Source organism: Pundamilia nyererei, unplaced genomic scaffold (genome assembly GCF_000239375.1).
Source record: "Pundamilia nyererei isolate P.nyererei 1_Seehausen unplaced genomic scaffold, PunNye1.0 scaffold00014, whole genome shotgun sequence".
In the NCBI taxonomy this organism is placed as follows: domain Eukaryota; kingdom Metazoa; phylum Chordata; class Actinopteri; order Cichliformes; family Cichlidae; genus Pundamilia; species Pundamilia nyererei.
Window position 1 is genome coordinate 46,389 of NW_005187415.1, and position 13,518 is coordinate 59,906.

Below are 13,518 nucleotides of genomic sequence, written 5' to 3' on the forward strand. Positions count from 1 at the left end.
TCCATTACCAATACAATAAAATAGAACAGGTCAAATAAAGAGAATAGAAAGAGAGAAAGAGATTTATTTCCTGCCTGTAACACAAGGTGGGTTCATTTGATTTTTGTTGCCAGTACAACTCAGTTATGGGACTGGTTTCAATTCGAGAGATTAAGTGTAAGCGGTTTAACAAGTACAACTTGGAGGTCTAGTGCCGGCTTCACTGCCATCACAGCGACCTCAGGTCTGACGTCTCCTCTCTCAAGGTAACGTATCACTATTAAAGCACTGTTAAATGTCAGTGACCATGTTTGTTCTTTAATCTGGTAGTAAGCACATTTCCTATCTCATCTCTATTTCCTGTAATCCCACCTCTTAACCAAGTGTGACAAACACAAAGAGTTGCAGTGACAATATCAGCATTTCACACTCAGCTAATTATTGTAAAGCGAAATGTCGCAATATACAGTATAACACAAACTCACACAGTCAGCAGCTCTGTAGATGTTGTTCAGTAGAAATAAGAGTCCAGTACATTATATATGAAAACAAGCCACTGTAATTAGTAATGTGAAAGGGGGTTTATTGCTCCCCCTGACTAAAGCAACTTTCCCAGGTTATATGAATAAAAACTTGTACAATCCAGACACATTTGTATGCTGTTGATTTTTATTGACATCTTGATATTGTTTAGATTGTTGTCACTGTTTTCAGGGACTCATCTGCGACCGAGCCACCACCCGAATGGCTGACGACAGTACTCAGAGCTTCAAGGTAATGAATCAAATTCATGTGTCTGAATTCTATCAATGTCTTAAAGACACCTACCCTCAGTAGCAGCTCCAGGTGTAGCATCTTGGTGATTCCTCGGCTTCTCAGCACCTAAAAATCTTCCCCGTTCCCCTACAGAGTAGATACTCCGGTTCCGCTGCTTTTCTTCATGTTGCCAAGGGCAGCACCGAAAGGCCTTGAGAGTCAGTCATGAACCGGCGTTCATATTGTGACGACGAACACTTGAAAAACGAATCCCAACAAATCCCAGCACTTAAAGAAGTCCATTTGTTGTCAACCCGAGTAAGCCTTTTCTTTTGATGATGCTGCCATTTTTAGAGAAGGGAGAAAGAGGAGGGAGGGGGGGGTATATGTAGTGCATTCTGGTTCTTGTCACAAGTGCAGCCTGCTCAGCAGAATCCACTTTCCCAGCTCACGCTAAGTAGCTGGGGCTTTGCTTGTTTTCTGACCCTGACCACCTGAGCAGTAGATAGCAGGATCAGGTAGAGATTAGGGTGGACATGTGCAGACGCACACTGGCCCGGGCTTGGAGATGTCTGCCAACTTTCACTTCCATTGAAAGAAATGTAAAGTTGGAGTTATGTGTTGCAGTTTGACCTGTATGTTTGGTACCTGAGCGTCTCCATCGGTTCAATCCTGAAACCTCTTATTTTCTGACAGGTCAGATATTTGAAAGGCACCTCACAGGAAGGGACTCAATTTGCCTTGTAGTGGGAGTACCCAGGTCAGACGCCCTGTGCTGCCTTCTTTCTTCTTCTTGCACATTGTAGACACTCAGCTACATTCATATTTATAGCCATTTAATCCCAGCCGAACACTGGCTGGATGCAGATAGCAGCGAAGAAGGATTATGGCTCATTCTGAGGACGGCGCACGCTGTCACATTCTAAAGCTACCACTGCGTTCCGGTGCTGTTCTGTGAAGATGTGCGACATAGGAGCTAATACTTTGGTTTGTCTGCAGAGAAGACGTGCATCACATTTGTGTATTTATGTTCAGAATGATTGAAAAACAGAATAACTGCACTCCTCTAATCAATTTCACGCAGTGCTCGTACCGCGGTCCCTCACCACTAACTGTAATCTGGGATTATGGCGCAAGTAACCGTCTGCACCAGAAGGGAGTGGATAAAGTGCCGATCTAATCCTGACCAATTCCAACACACAACTGACTGCTGGCCAGCAGGAAGTGTCTCTTCAAAAGAAGGATCACATTATTCCGTCTTGCTGAACAGCAGGAAAGGACAGCACTCCCAACTGTTCCTTTTTTTCACATAGTTCTTGATAAATCTTTCACATCTCTCTCAACCTGCTGTCACTGCAGCAACACAGAGGTAGCTTGGTGACATCACGGACTCAGAGACTGGATGACTCATATTCAAGGCGTCAGTGTTAATTTGATGCTGTTCTGTTTCATACTTAACCCACTGATCTTTGACCTCTGGGTGGTCTAGTTGAGACAGAGAGCTTCTAGGGGGATAAATATTGCTTTGCTTTTGAATGCAGTTCTCATTTGTGTGTTCCAGTCCCACTGATTTAATTATAAAGCCATATCACTGGAGGTTAACTGTCCAGTTCTTGAATTACCTTGTATCGATGTTGGTGTTACAACAACCCCTGGTGGCCAAACATGGATGGGGTAATATGGTCTAGCATGGCAGCAAAGCATAGCCACGGCCTGTTTATGAACACAGTGGGTCTCAGAGACAATCAATGTCTGTTACCAAAATCGGGCTATTCCAGATGCGGTGCACCGATGACGGCACCTGCATTCCAGTGTCGTGACATAAATGCTTCAAAGCCACTGAAAATACTTTAATAGCCAAATGAGAGCCAGAATTTAGGTAGGAGCACCAGTTGTTGTGGGCAGGGTCACAAAGGTCAACTTCAAAATGAACAGTGCAAAAATGGTGCAGCTGCATCGTCCTGTTGTTTTGTATCACTAATGAAGCATGACACAAGGAGTACTTTATTTTCTATATAACATGATTTAATGTGCTGCATTTGTCTGTGAGGAGAGGTGAGGATTGCAAAGAAAGCCACAGCATGCAGATTATATGCTTATGATCAGAAAGTGCGCTCGTGAGACTTTGCAGGGAGTGCTTTTCCCTGATTAGTGGATCAGTTGGTGAAATGTGATCGCAAACGTAAATGTTAACACAGCTTGGATTCAGATTCATGCATCCCTTTATTTTAAAAAAGAAATAATAATAATTCTGCTCTGTGTTTTTAACCAGGCAGTTGACCTGGCTGTTCAGCTGTCCCCAGCTCTAAAAACCAAGCCACATGTGGTTGACTTCGGGACTGTCTTCACTGACCACATGCTGACTGTCGAGTGGAGCGTGACTGAGGGCTGGCAAGCCCCGTTCATCAGGCCGTTCACAAATCTTTCCCTCCACCCAGCCTGTTCCTCACTACATTATGGCATTCAGGCACACCAAACCCCTCCTTATTTTAATTTATAAGCTTTACTAGAGTAGCTTTGCATGATTCACATTTCAAATTCTTATTTATGTTATACCAGGCTGTTTTTAACACCTATTTTAATTTGGTACTGAGTAAAGATAAAATTTGTAAAATTCTGACTAATGGACAATAGCACACTGAGCTTTAACGGAATAAACAGTTAATCTGTACTACAGTAAAATAAATGCATATACTAACAGAATAAAGCTGTTGGCATTATTTCAGTTTACAGTTTGAATGTGTGGTTAAAAAGCCATCAGGGTTAAAGAGAATTCAGTATTTTCAATGTTCTCTGTATTCTCAATAGCTGTTTGAAGGCTTCAAGGTATACCGCGGAGATGACAGCCGACTGCGTCTCTTCCGACCGATGCTCAACATGAGCCGCATGGCTGACTCTGCCAAGAGAGCTTGTCTGCCTGTAAGATGGATGTAGAGAAAAACAAAGGGGCTTAATGTGGGAATAAATGAACGAATGAGCTGGGGAAAAACAATGATGAATAGGTTTTTGCTATCGCCCTCTGTCTTTTGTTGTCTCACTCCTCCAGGCCTTTGATCAGACAGAGTTGCTGGAGTGTATCAGGAGATTGGTAGAGATTGACCAGGACTGGGTTCCTCAATCAGACTCAGCAAGTCTGTACATAAGGCCAACATTTATTAGCACTGAGGTGAGGAGGATGGTGACGTTCTTGTGGGGGCGAATGTTTTCTAAAACTGAAAAACAATTTAATTTCCTTAATGTGTTTATGGCAGCCTTCTCTGGGCGTAAAGCGGCCTGGCCGTGCCTTGCTGTATGTGATCTTGTGTCAAGCTGGCTCTTATTTCAACTCTGAGGCAGATGCCATCTCCCTGTGGGCTGACCCAAAATACACACGGGCCTGGAGAGGAGGAACTGGAGACTGCAAGATGGGAGGGTGGGTAGATGCATACTGCATGAAAGCTTGCTTAAATTTCCTAAGATATCAGCCATGGCACTCTGATATAAGACTTAGTTTGATTTGGTAATTAAGATTTTACAGTGTGAGTATGTATAACACGCAGAACGATCAAGTCTTTTTTTTACAGGTGTATCCTAATGATCTTACTTTGGATTTCCACAGGAACTATGGATGCTCCCTGTTTGCCCAGTACGAAGCAGATGATTACGGGTGTCAGCAGGTGCTCTGGCTGTATGGACAGGACCACCAGATAACTGAGGCAGGAACTATGAATATTTTCCTGCACTGGATCAATCAGGATGGAGGTTGGTCAGTTGCAGAGACTGTATCTTAATAACGATGACGCTGCTTTCAGGGGCTCCGTATGTTTGGAATGGCAGAATTACACACAAAAGTCACCCCCTGCTGGTCATTAAAATGAATGTAGGTTTAAAGCACTGTATAGAAACGATGGACATAAACCTACGTCTGTCTAATAAGCAGGAAGTGGTGACCTTTCTAGCCAAAAAAAGAACTTAAAGCTCTTTGGATGGCTGTTAGGAAACTACACTGCTATTTACTTGATTTATTGCCTCAGTAAACACTTTTCTGATGTGTTTATGGTTTTTGTTGCTAGTTTTAAACCTTCTTTACTAATGTGTCCATTTTGTAAATTGCTCAATTTCAACCATTTTTGTACAGTGGGTCTAACAGGAAGTGGAACTGCTCTTAGGTTGAGGCTTCATAACAGTCCACAAAACCAGGTTTTACATCAAAGGGTACAAGGTTATCTTTTAATATACAGTCTATCCATAACAACAGTGAGAAAATATTGCCAAAAAACCTCATATTTCTTTTATTTTTTATTATATCAAATAATGTTTTTCTTTTTCTAATAGAGGAGGAGCTTGCAACTCCACCTCTGGATGGCATCATTCTCCCAGGCATTACTCGACGGAGCATCCTCGAACTAACCAGGAAATGGGTAACAGACACACATAGAGTCCAGATGTGCATGTTTCTAAAAGAAAAAGAGATTTCCTGTGTAAAATTTCATGTAATCTGTGAAGTTGGTTTGATATCAGTAGCTGCATGCCTGACTCTCTATTGTTTGATGGACAGATGAACACACTTTTAACAACAACAGCACAACAGATGCTGATGACATATCTCAAAGGTTACAGTGCATGAACACATTTTCAAAAGATTGCTGTTCTGTTTTTTTCAGGGTGAGTTTAAAGTGACAGAGCGCTACCTCACCATGAGCCAGCTATGCTGTGCTCTCAAACAGCAGCGGGTCAAAGAGATGTTTGGCAGCGGGACTGCCTGCATGATCTGCCCTATTGGACACATTGTCTACCTGGGAGAGGTACTGTAGGCATGAGGGACAAACAACTCTACCACCTAACAACATTTTTCCAGTCTTCTGTTTTATGTTTTTGTTTTAGCCCATGCAAATTGTAGCCTCAGTTTCCCTTTTACTGCTCAGCTGTAAAATTTGATGGGGTATTTTTGTTACCTCATCGGGAAAGTGGGCGGCATGGAACCCAAGTTTGTGATTATAATAACAGTTATAATAACATAGATTTGTATGGCGGTTTTCAAGAAACCCAAGGACGCTTTACACAATATAATTCGAGACCGGAGCAACGATGCAGCCACTAAAAATCTTGAACGAGTTTGAATCTCAGTGACTTCAAGGTCAGAGTTTTCAAAAGTTTACTGAAATCTTTTGAATCTAATAATTCAAGAATGAGGGAACGTAGGATTTCTAAAATGATGCCATAGGTGAATCTACCAGTAATGTGTTAAAAGTAACACGTTACTGTAATCTGATTACTTTTTTCAAGTAATGAGTAAAGTAAGGTATTACTATTGCAAAAAAAGTAATTAGATTACTGTTAGTTTCCCATAAGCACGCTGCGTTACTGCATCAGTAAACCGTGATTTTGTGTGTGAGAGTGTCTCATGACAATGACGTCCGAGCGCGACATCCGTGGCAGCAACAGACGTGTGCAGATCAACAATGGATATTATGGAGTGCAGGAGAGAGTACGACCATGCAGCGTTTAAAGCTTGGACGTACTTACATTAATTTGAGTTTGATTCCGTAAAAAGTGACTAAAAACATTGACGTCTGCTGTACACTCTGCGTGGGAAGAAAACTTCTTTCGACAGTGAAAAATGAAACTTTAAATCTGAACAAGCACCGAGCACGCTGCCACGGGAATGTGACATTCACAGAGAAACCCCCGGATCCCCCCACTGACATGACCACTGCGGCGCAGCACAAACCTCCACCCGTCCCACTCCTGCTAAACAGCTGACAATAGATATAAGAGCAACAGGACTTAGTGCCGCTGAGTCTTTGATTCTATTTATTGTTTGCTGTGTTTTACTTGCATCTATTTGAAAGAGTGAGTGTAAACACAAAACATTATTTTATTTTATATGCTGGAATATGCAGAAAATAGGTTTGAATTTTAATTTGATTTCATTTGAACAAAGTAACTGGATTACTTTCTTGGAAAAGAAATCAGTAATTACTCACTATGTAATTACTATGTTCAAGTAACTTGACCAGCACTGCGGGCGGTCACCAGTAATTTCTTAACTGATAAGTCTGGCACCTGCTGTGGTCCTCTGCTGCTGCAGCATCTGGTTCAAGGCTCGACATGCTCTTTTGCATATCATGGTTGGAACAAGCAGTTTTTTGAGTCACTGTTGCCTTCCTACCAGCTCAAAGCAATCTGACCATTCTCCTGCGACCCCTGACATCAACAAGGCATTTACCCCCAGAGAACTACGGCTCAGTGGATATTTTCATTTTTTCAGATGATTTCCTGTAAACCCCAGAGATGGTTGTGTGGAAAAATCCCAGTAGATCAGCATTCTCTGAAACGCACCAATAATGATGGCAAATTTCCTTAAATGGCCTTTTTTCCTCCATCCTGATGCTCACTTTGAGCTTTAGCATGTCAACGTGGGGATGAGCTGTTGAATAAGTATATCTAATAAAGTGGCCAGTGAGTATACAGCGCATCACTTTGCAAAAAGTTTCGCCATGTCACATTCTGCTTAATCACAGCTTAAAGAAATATACATTTTGTGATTACATTTCCCTTTAAGAAATTATAATGTAAAGAAAAAAGCCTGCTCCACCATCTGTATTTGATTAATGGTTTAATATGAAAATAGCATACTTTAATACTTATAGGGATTGCTTTGAATAATGAGGCTCATGGTATCCTGTGACCAGAACCCTGTGGCCTCTTGCGTTAACTCCATCTGCTCACTTAATGTTCACCCTTTTCTCTAAACTTATTTTACAACAAGTTGATTTGCAGAGACAATAAAATTATTAAAACTGTGTGTTTTAGAACTTGCATATCCCCTGTCGAGATAAGCAGTCAGTGGCATCACGGCTCACAAAAGAACTCACGGATATACAGGTAGGTGGATGCCCACACATATTCTGACACTGTTTTCCCACAGATGCCTGCTCGAGCTTAGTAACAGCTGATTGAACATTTATGTTCTTTACACTCCTTTTACCCCAAGGATTCTTCTCTCAAGTATTATTAAATTACTTTGAATAAAGCCTTCAGTAATGCGAAACACTCTAACTTGAGCAGTATCCTACAAAATAAAAGATGGGAGCTGGATTTACTGGGCTAAATGACAGCAGTGTTATAATTTGTCACAGGCCTGGCTTGTTAGTTACTCACTTTTGGTAGACAACAACTAAAAGGTTTCGCTGGAAAAAAGGCAAATAAATGGAAATGTTACTAAATTAAATGATTAATGTGGCTGATGAAAGGCAAGACCTATTAAAAACAAATATTCCCTCCAAATATTCACTTATCTTGCATCTCCATAATTGCATTACAGAACGGTTATCTGAGTGGTTATTATGTAAGTCATTGAGATAAAACTATTAAACTGTTATTTTTTGAACAAACCCCCGTCGGTCGTTATTTATCATACACCCACCGATTCCATTATTTTGCTGTAAGTACATAATAAGTGAAATATCTCATTAAGTAATGAGTAATGACTTGGTAATATTGTACATGGCCTATAATCAGGTCACATTTAAAGTCTACTCAGCACTGCAGGTTTAAAGAGATTCATAATATGCTTTGCTGAAGGCTAGATTTGTGTTAATGAGGCTGTTGTGTATTGCCTTCTTTCTGTTATTGTGCTGTGCAATGAGCCTATTAGCAGCAATATGAGCTTGAGTGTGATCCTTACTTGAGTTCCTTGTTAGTTCTCAGCACAGTGCATTTTGTCCTCAAACAGTGTTTTCAACTGAAATGTACCTGTGCATGCTTAACAGATGACCTCAACATCCTACATGTTATAGAAACAAACTGACGTTTGTATTTGCTGGTCTGCCTTCACATACATATGAACTTAAGTAACATCCTATTCTTAGTTTTCACATGATGTTGGCCCACCCTTTGCAGCCGGTTGAGTGTGTTTATGGGAACTTTTGACCATTTTTACAGAAGCACATTTTTGATCTCAGCCCTTAAAGCCTGGCTTGCAGTCTTCAGTCTAATTCATCCCAGAAGTGTTGTGTCAGACTGAGGTCAGGACTCTGTGCAAGCCAGTCAAGTTCTTTCAGCCCAAACTGGCTCATCCATGTCTTTATGGAGCTTGCTTTGTGCAATTGTCCACAGTCATGTTGGACCATCTCCAAACTGTTCCCACAAAGCTTGGGAAAAAATGTCCAACATTTCTTGGAATGCTGAAGCATTAAGAGTTCATTTCAACTAAGGAGTCAGGCCCAACTCCGGAAAAACAGCCCCACACCATAGTCCCCCTTCACTTTGCACAATGCAGTCAGGTGAGTACCATTCTCCTGGCAGCCGCCAAACTCAGATTGCCTGAAGGAGAAGTGTGATTCATCGCTCCAGGGAGCACGTCTCCACTAGTCTATAGTCCTCTGCTTTACACCATTGCATCCATCACTTTCCAATGCACTTAGTGAGGTATGGCTTGGATGCGGCTGCTCAGCCATGGAAGCCCATTCCATGAAGCTAGTCTGAAGGCCACATGAAGTTTGGAGGTCTGTAGCGACTGACTGCAGAAAGTCAGCGACCTCTGCACACTATGTGCTTCTGTGATTTTACTTGTCCTACCACTTCTGGCTGAGATGCTGTCATTCCCAATCACTTCCACTGTGGAACATTTTGTAGCGAGGACAGTTCATGACTGGAAGGTTTATACGCCTGTGGGAATGATTGGAACACCTGAATTCAATGATTTGGTAATATAGTGTATGTTTAGTATCAAAGCTATTCTCCATACGCAATGTGATGCAGCTTGAGGTCTAAATAGGCCTAAAGCTCTTTTGGCTCCCTCACAGGGTATCATCTTGCTCCATCTCACCCTATGAATCTTCCTCTTCGTCTTTTCCTCTTGCTTGGCAGCTCCATTTTCAACATCTTTTGTCCAGTATTCCATTATCCCTCCTCTGCACATGTCCAAACTATCTCAGTCTTGGGGTTTTTTTTGTCTCCAAACCAATCAATCTGAGCTGTCTCTTTAATGCACTCATTTCTTGTCCTGTCTTGTCTGTCCCAGTGAAAATCAACTCTTCCACATCTAGCTTGGCCCCCTGGCGTTTTGTTAGTGCCACCATCTCCAAACTATACATCATAACGGGTCTCACTACCATCATGTAAACCTTCCCTTTCACTCTTGTTGCCATCTTTCTCCTGACACTCGTCTCCACCCTGTCTGCACTCTCTTCCTCTCTTCTGCACTGTCCATTACTTTAGATAACTAGGCTTTTAAAAAGGTATTTAAAGTCATAAGGCTTAGTCTAGGATATTTGAATTAATCTATGAATAGGCTTCAGAACCAGTTGTATGTGTCAGTTTACACTCGTAAGGAAAAAGCAAATAGGGAGGCAGGTAGCAAATGAAACTATAATGAGCTTGAATGGAGAGAAAAAAACAATTAATGCCCCTGCAGGGAAGTAGCAGGATGAGTCTAATAAAAGTCCAGGCAAAGTATTTATAACAGAGAAAAATCAATGATCCGAATGGGTGATAATTAATGAGAGCAAACCAAAAGGGAAGCAACTGGGAACAACTCCAAGACACAAGCAGGCAGGCAGGTGGAGGGTAAACTGACACATTAGTAGCTAATAGGAAACAGGGGAAACAGTCTGGGAATCAGAAAAACAGGAAGCGCTCCAATAAACACAACACTACCAAGTTAAACAGAAAGTGACATCAAGCAGTAACAAAAGAGAAAAGGTTATCTCACTTCTCTAATTTTCTTCCTCATCTCCTCTGTTCTCCATCCTCTTGACTGTGAACCGTAAACCAATCCCAGCAGTAATGTGTTTTGTTTGAACTCCAACCAAAAAAATCTATGATGCAGTTGTGACACATATAATATTTGACTGACATCGCTTTAAAAAGAGGCTCCAAAGGACAGATGTCTCATATTAAGTGCCAGTTGACTTGACTCCCATCTCTTCCTCAACTCCTTCACTCACATCTCTGGTGAGAGTCACTATAACAAAGTGAAAGTAGTCGAAGATGTGCAATTTCAGAAATGAAAATGGAATATAAGAAACAGAAGGCAGGGACAGACATGGACAGACAAGACATGGCCGTAATCATAACAGAGAATGTCTTCAGTGGTACAGCAGATAAATTAAAAAACCAAAATAAATAAAAGATTTCTGCATGTTTTCTGTGTGCTGGATGTGAAACTACAGGAGGCGGTATTATAAAATTCAGTGGCTTCTACCAATAAATTAAAAATCTTAAATGGACTGGGTCTTATTTGGCACTTTACTCTTGCCTATGGATACTTTGGCATTCAGATTGGAGCAACCAGGCTTCCATTTAGCAGATGACCTGCTTTACCTCCAGAACCATAGCCACCCAGCATCTGACTTGAACTTCTCCTTCGAGATCGTCGTCTACTACTACGTCTACTACTCGTGGCTGCTACTTTGTTGTGCTCTTGCACTTTTACTTCTGCACTTGTACTCATTTTACACTGAGGGTCACATAGGGCCCACTTTGTTTTCAATGAGCTGTGTGCTGGTGTACACTCGGACTGATCCTCCTGTGCCTTTGGTGGTGCCTCTCAACTGCTCCAGTGCTGGCCTATGCAACTGCATAGCTATAGACCCATATGCGTTATCACCACTGATGAAATCACATAGTGCACAGTATAGTGATCAGAATGAAACTTCCTGCAAACAAACTAAAAGATGGCAGCTGTCTGGACTTGTGTGGGAGATATTAAGTCATCTAAGGGTTTATGATTCTTAAAGGTCAGTTACCTTAACTGTTGATCACATCTCCTACATCCTTCGGTGTTCTGACATTCTGGACTGCAGAAACTGAAGGACTTTCAAAGCAGAATCAGTTATTTTGACTACATTTGCATTGGAGGCCTCACTACTGCATTACAGTGTTATAAAGATATTATGTCTTCTTGGTCTCCTAAATGTCCTCTAAGCACTTTGATTAGTTTATCGCTTCAACTTGCCTTCTGTCTGTCTTCTTCTCTTTACTTTCTCTGCTCTCTGTTTGTTTTTTTGTTTGTATTTGCAAGTCTGCGCTGGTCAATTAGCATATCTCCTCTCTCCATCATCCAGGCCTTGTAAGTGATATGTGCGATAAATGCACTGCCGCCATCTTTGTGTGCGATAACATCCTCCTTCGTCGACAGAGTAGAGACAGTCGCTGGCCTAATGGAGAGTTGCAGATAGGGGCAAAGACAAACTCCCGAATTCTCTCATTAAGCTTGTCGTAATTGCACAAACCCAATTATTGCCTCAGCCTTTTGTGATCTTCAAAGCCAAGATGCTGCAAATGAAGCCTCGAACAAGTGCGAGAGGAGGAGGAAGAAGAGGATTTGGGGGAAGAGGGGCGAGGGGACGGGGTTGGAGGGTGGGGGGGTGCGTAGCTTAATGAACAATAAAATTGACAAAACGCTGGAAAACGCTGCGCTCCTTCCGCAGCGCTGTTAAATCTGTTGACATTTCATTTGGAGGGAAGCAGCGCAGTGTTAGCCCCCCACACACGCTCTTCCTCCCGCCCCTCTTGAAGACAACATTGTGCAACAAACAAACGAGTGGTCTGAGGCAGCAGATGAAAGATGGGTTTACTAAGTCGCCCTGCTGTTTCTCTTTCAAGTTAATTAGAAATCACATTCTTTTGTTTCCCCTTCGCAGGCGTTTATTTACTTTCTCACTTCGACCATTAGAACAAATTTGCAACATGAGACACAAATAATTGGATTTGTCTCCGCGGCTGTCACGGATTGGGGAACATTTTGTTTTGATTTTTTATTATAGTTTCTTTCTCTGTGTTGTGTTCCGTTTGGCGGCTGAGTTTGCAGATTCGCTTACGGATATTTGAGTTCATTTTTTGATTTGTGTTGCGCTCGCAATTAAGCAGATTGAGGCGAGAGAAGTTTAGTACTTAGTGGCATGAATTTTCTTCTGTGCGGGCCCCAAAGGACCAGATTTTCACGTAACCTTTTCGTGACCTTGGTTCTGTTGCAGTACGGACGCACACCTAGTGACTGGACTTTCATGGTGTAGCAGTGTCGAAGGAGCCTGGACACAGTGAAGCAATGTAAAGTATGTGCAATATTTGGAATTTAACTGCAATATAAGTGACTCCTTTACTTAGGTTTACACTTAAATTTAACACAAACACAGAACTGTCCAAAGTAGTTAATAAAGTAGGATAACGTCTCATGCAATGCTGCACAATAACTTACATTATCCCCGCCATGAGGACTTGCTCTGTAACTTCTTCCCAGCATCCCAGCGTTGATAAGTTTCACATGACTGCGTAAGAATTTCAAAGTTGCTACAAAATGTCTTGAACTCGTGAGGTCTAAAATAAAAACATGAACTTAAAAGTCAATGTCTGTCAAGGATGCTTATGTTTTAAACATATTAAAGTTGTGTTGGAAGTAAAATTTTCATTTTCTGTATGATGAACCAGGAAGCTGAACAGAAACAGAACAGAAACAAAGGTGTCTTCCCTGACTGGTTGGTTAGTGTTGCTTATTGAAACTGGTTGTAAAAAGGTATACAGTGTGGTATGAAAAACTTACTTTGGTCACTAGCAGCTTTGACCTTACAGGGTGCAGAAACATCTTTTTCCATTCAGGTGATGAACTGCATCAAGGCCTCTTTAAGAAAATGAAGAAATACTACCAAAAAGCACCTACAGGCCTTTCATTGGTCATTAGCAGGCCTGCAGTGCGTATTTTTACGATCATGTATAAAAACACAGACATGTATGTTAATTGTGATATTTTTCTTTTTATCTTCATTATATTATTGAATAAAACAAACAGTGATGAATAAC

General features: G+C 41.5%; 2 protein-coding genes across 2 annotated transcripts in view; one reads left to right on the plus strand and one right to left on the minus strand.

The window, feature by feature from the left end:
- Nucleotides 1-1,234, minus strand: part of lrmp (lymphoid-restricted membrane protein) — a 29,591-nt gene extending 28,357 nt beyond the window's left edge. Inside the window, exon 1 of the mRNA XM_013908788.1 lies at nucleotides 808-1,234. The gene's annotated coding sequence lies outside the window, so the exon portion shown is untranslated. The remainder of the gene's footprint in view (nucleotides 1-807) is intronic.
- bcat1 (branched chain amino-acid transaminase 1, cytosolic) lies at nucleotides 199-13,155 on the plus strand. The gene is made up of 11 exons (XM_013908793.1): nucleotides 199-245; nucleotides 694-753; nucleotides 3,008-3,202; nucleotides 3,544-3,654; nucleotides 3,782-3,901; nucleotides 3,987-4,147; nucleotides 4,334-4,476; nucleotides 5,050-5,135; nucleotides 5,379-5,519; nucleotides 7,531-7,602; nucleotides 12,699-13,155. Exons 2-11 carry the CDS (start codon nucleotides 724-726, stop codon nucleotides 12,735-12,737), a joined length of 1,098 nt encoding a protein of 365 aa, XP_013764247.1. The 5' UTR covers nucleotides 199-245; nucleotides 694-723; the 3' UTR covers nucleotides 12,738-13,155.
- Nucleotides 13,156-13,518: the final 363 nt, after the last annotated feature.

Coding starts and splice junctions, on each gene's coding strand:
- bcat1 (XM_013908793.1), top strand. CDS start 724: ATGGCTGACGACAGTACTCAGAGCTTCAAG. Junction 3,203..3,543: donor CACTACATTATGGCATTCAG/GCACACCAAACC, acceptor TATTCTCAATAG/CTGTTTGAAGGCTTCAAGGT. Junction 5,520..7,530: donor ACATTGTCTACCTGGGAGAG/GTACTGTAGGCA, acceptor TGTGTGTTTTAG/AACTTGCATATCCCCTGTCG.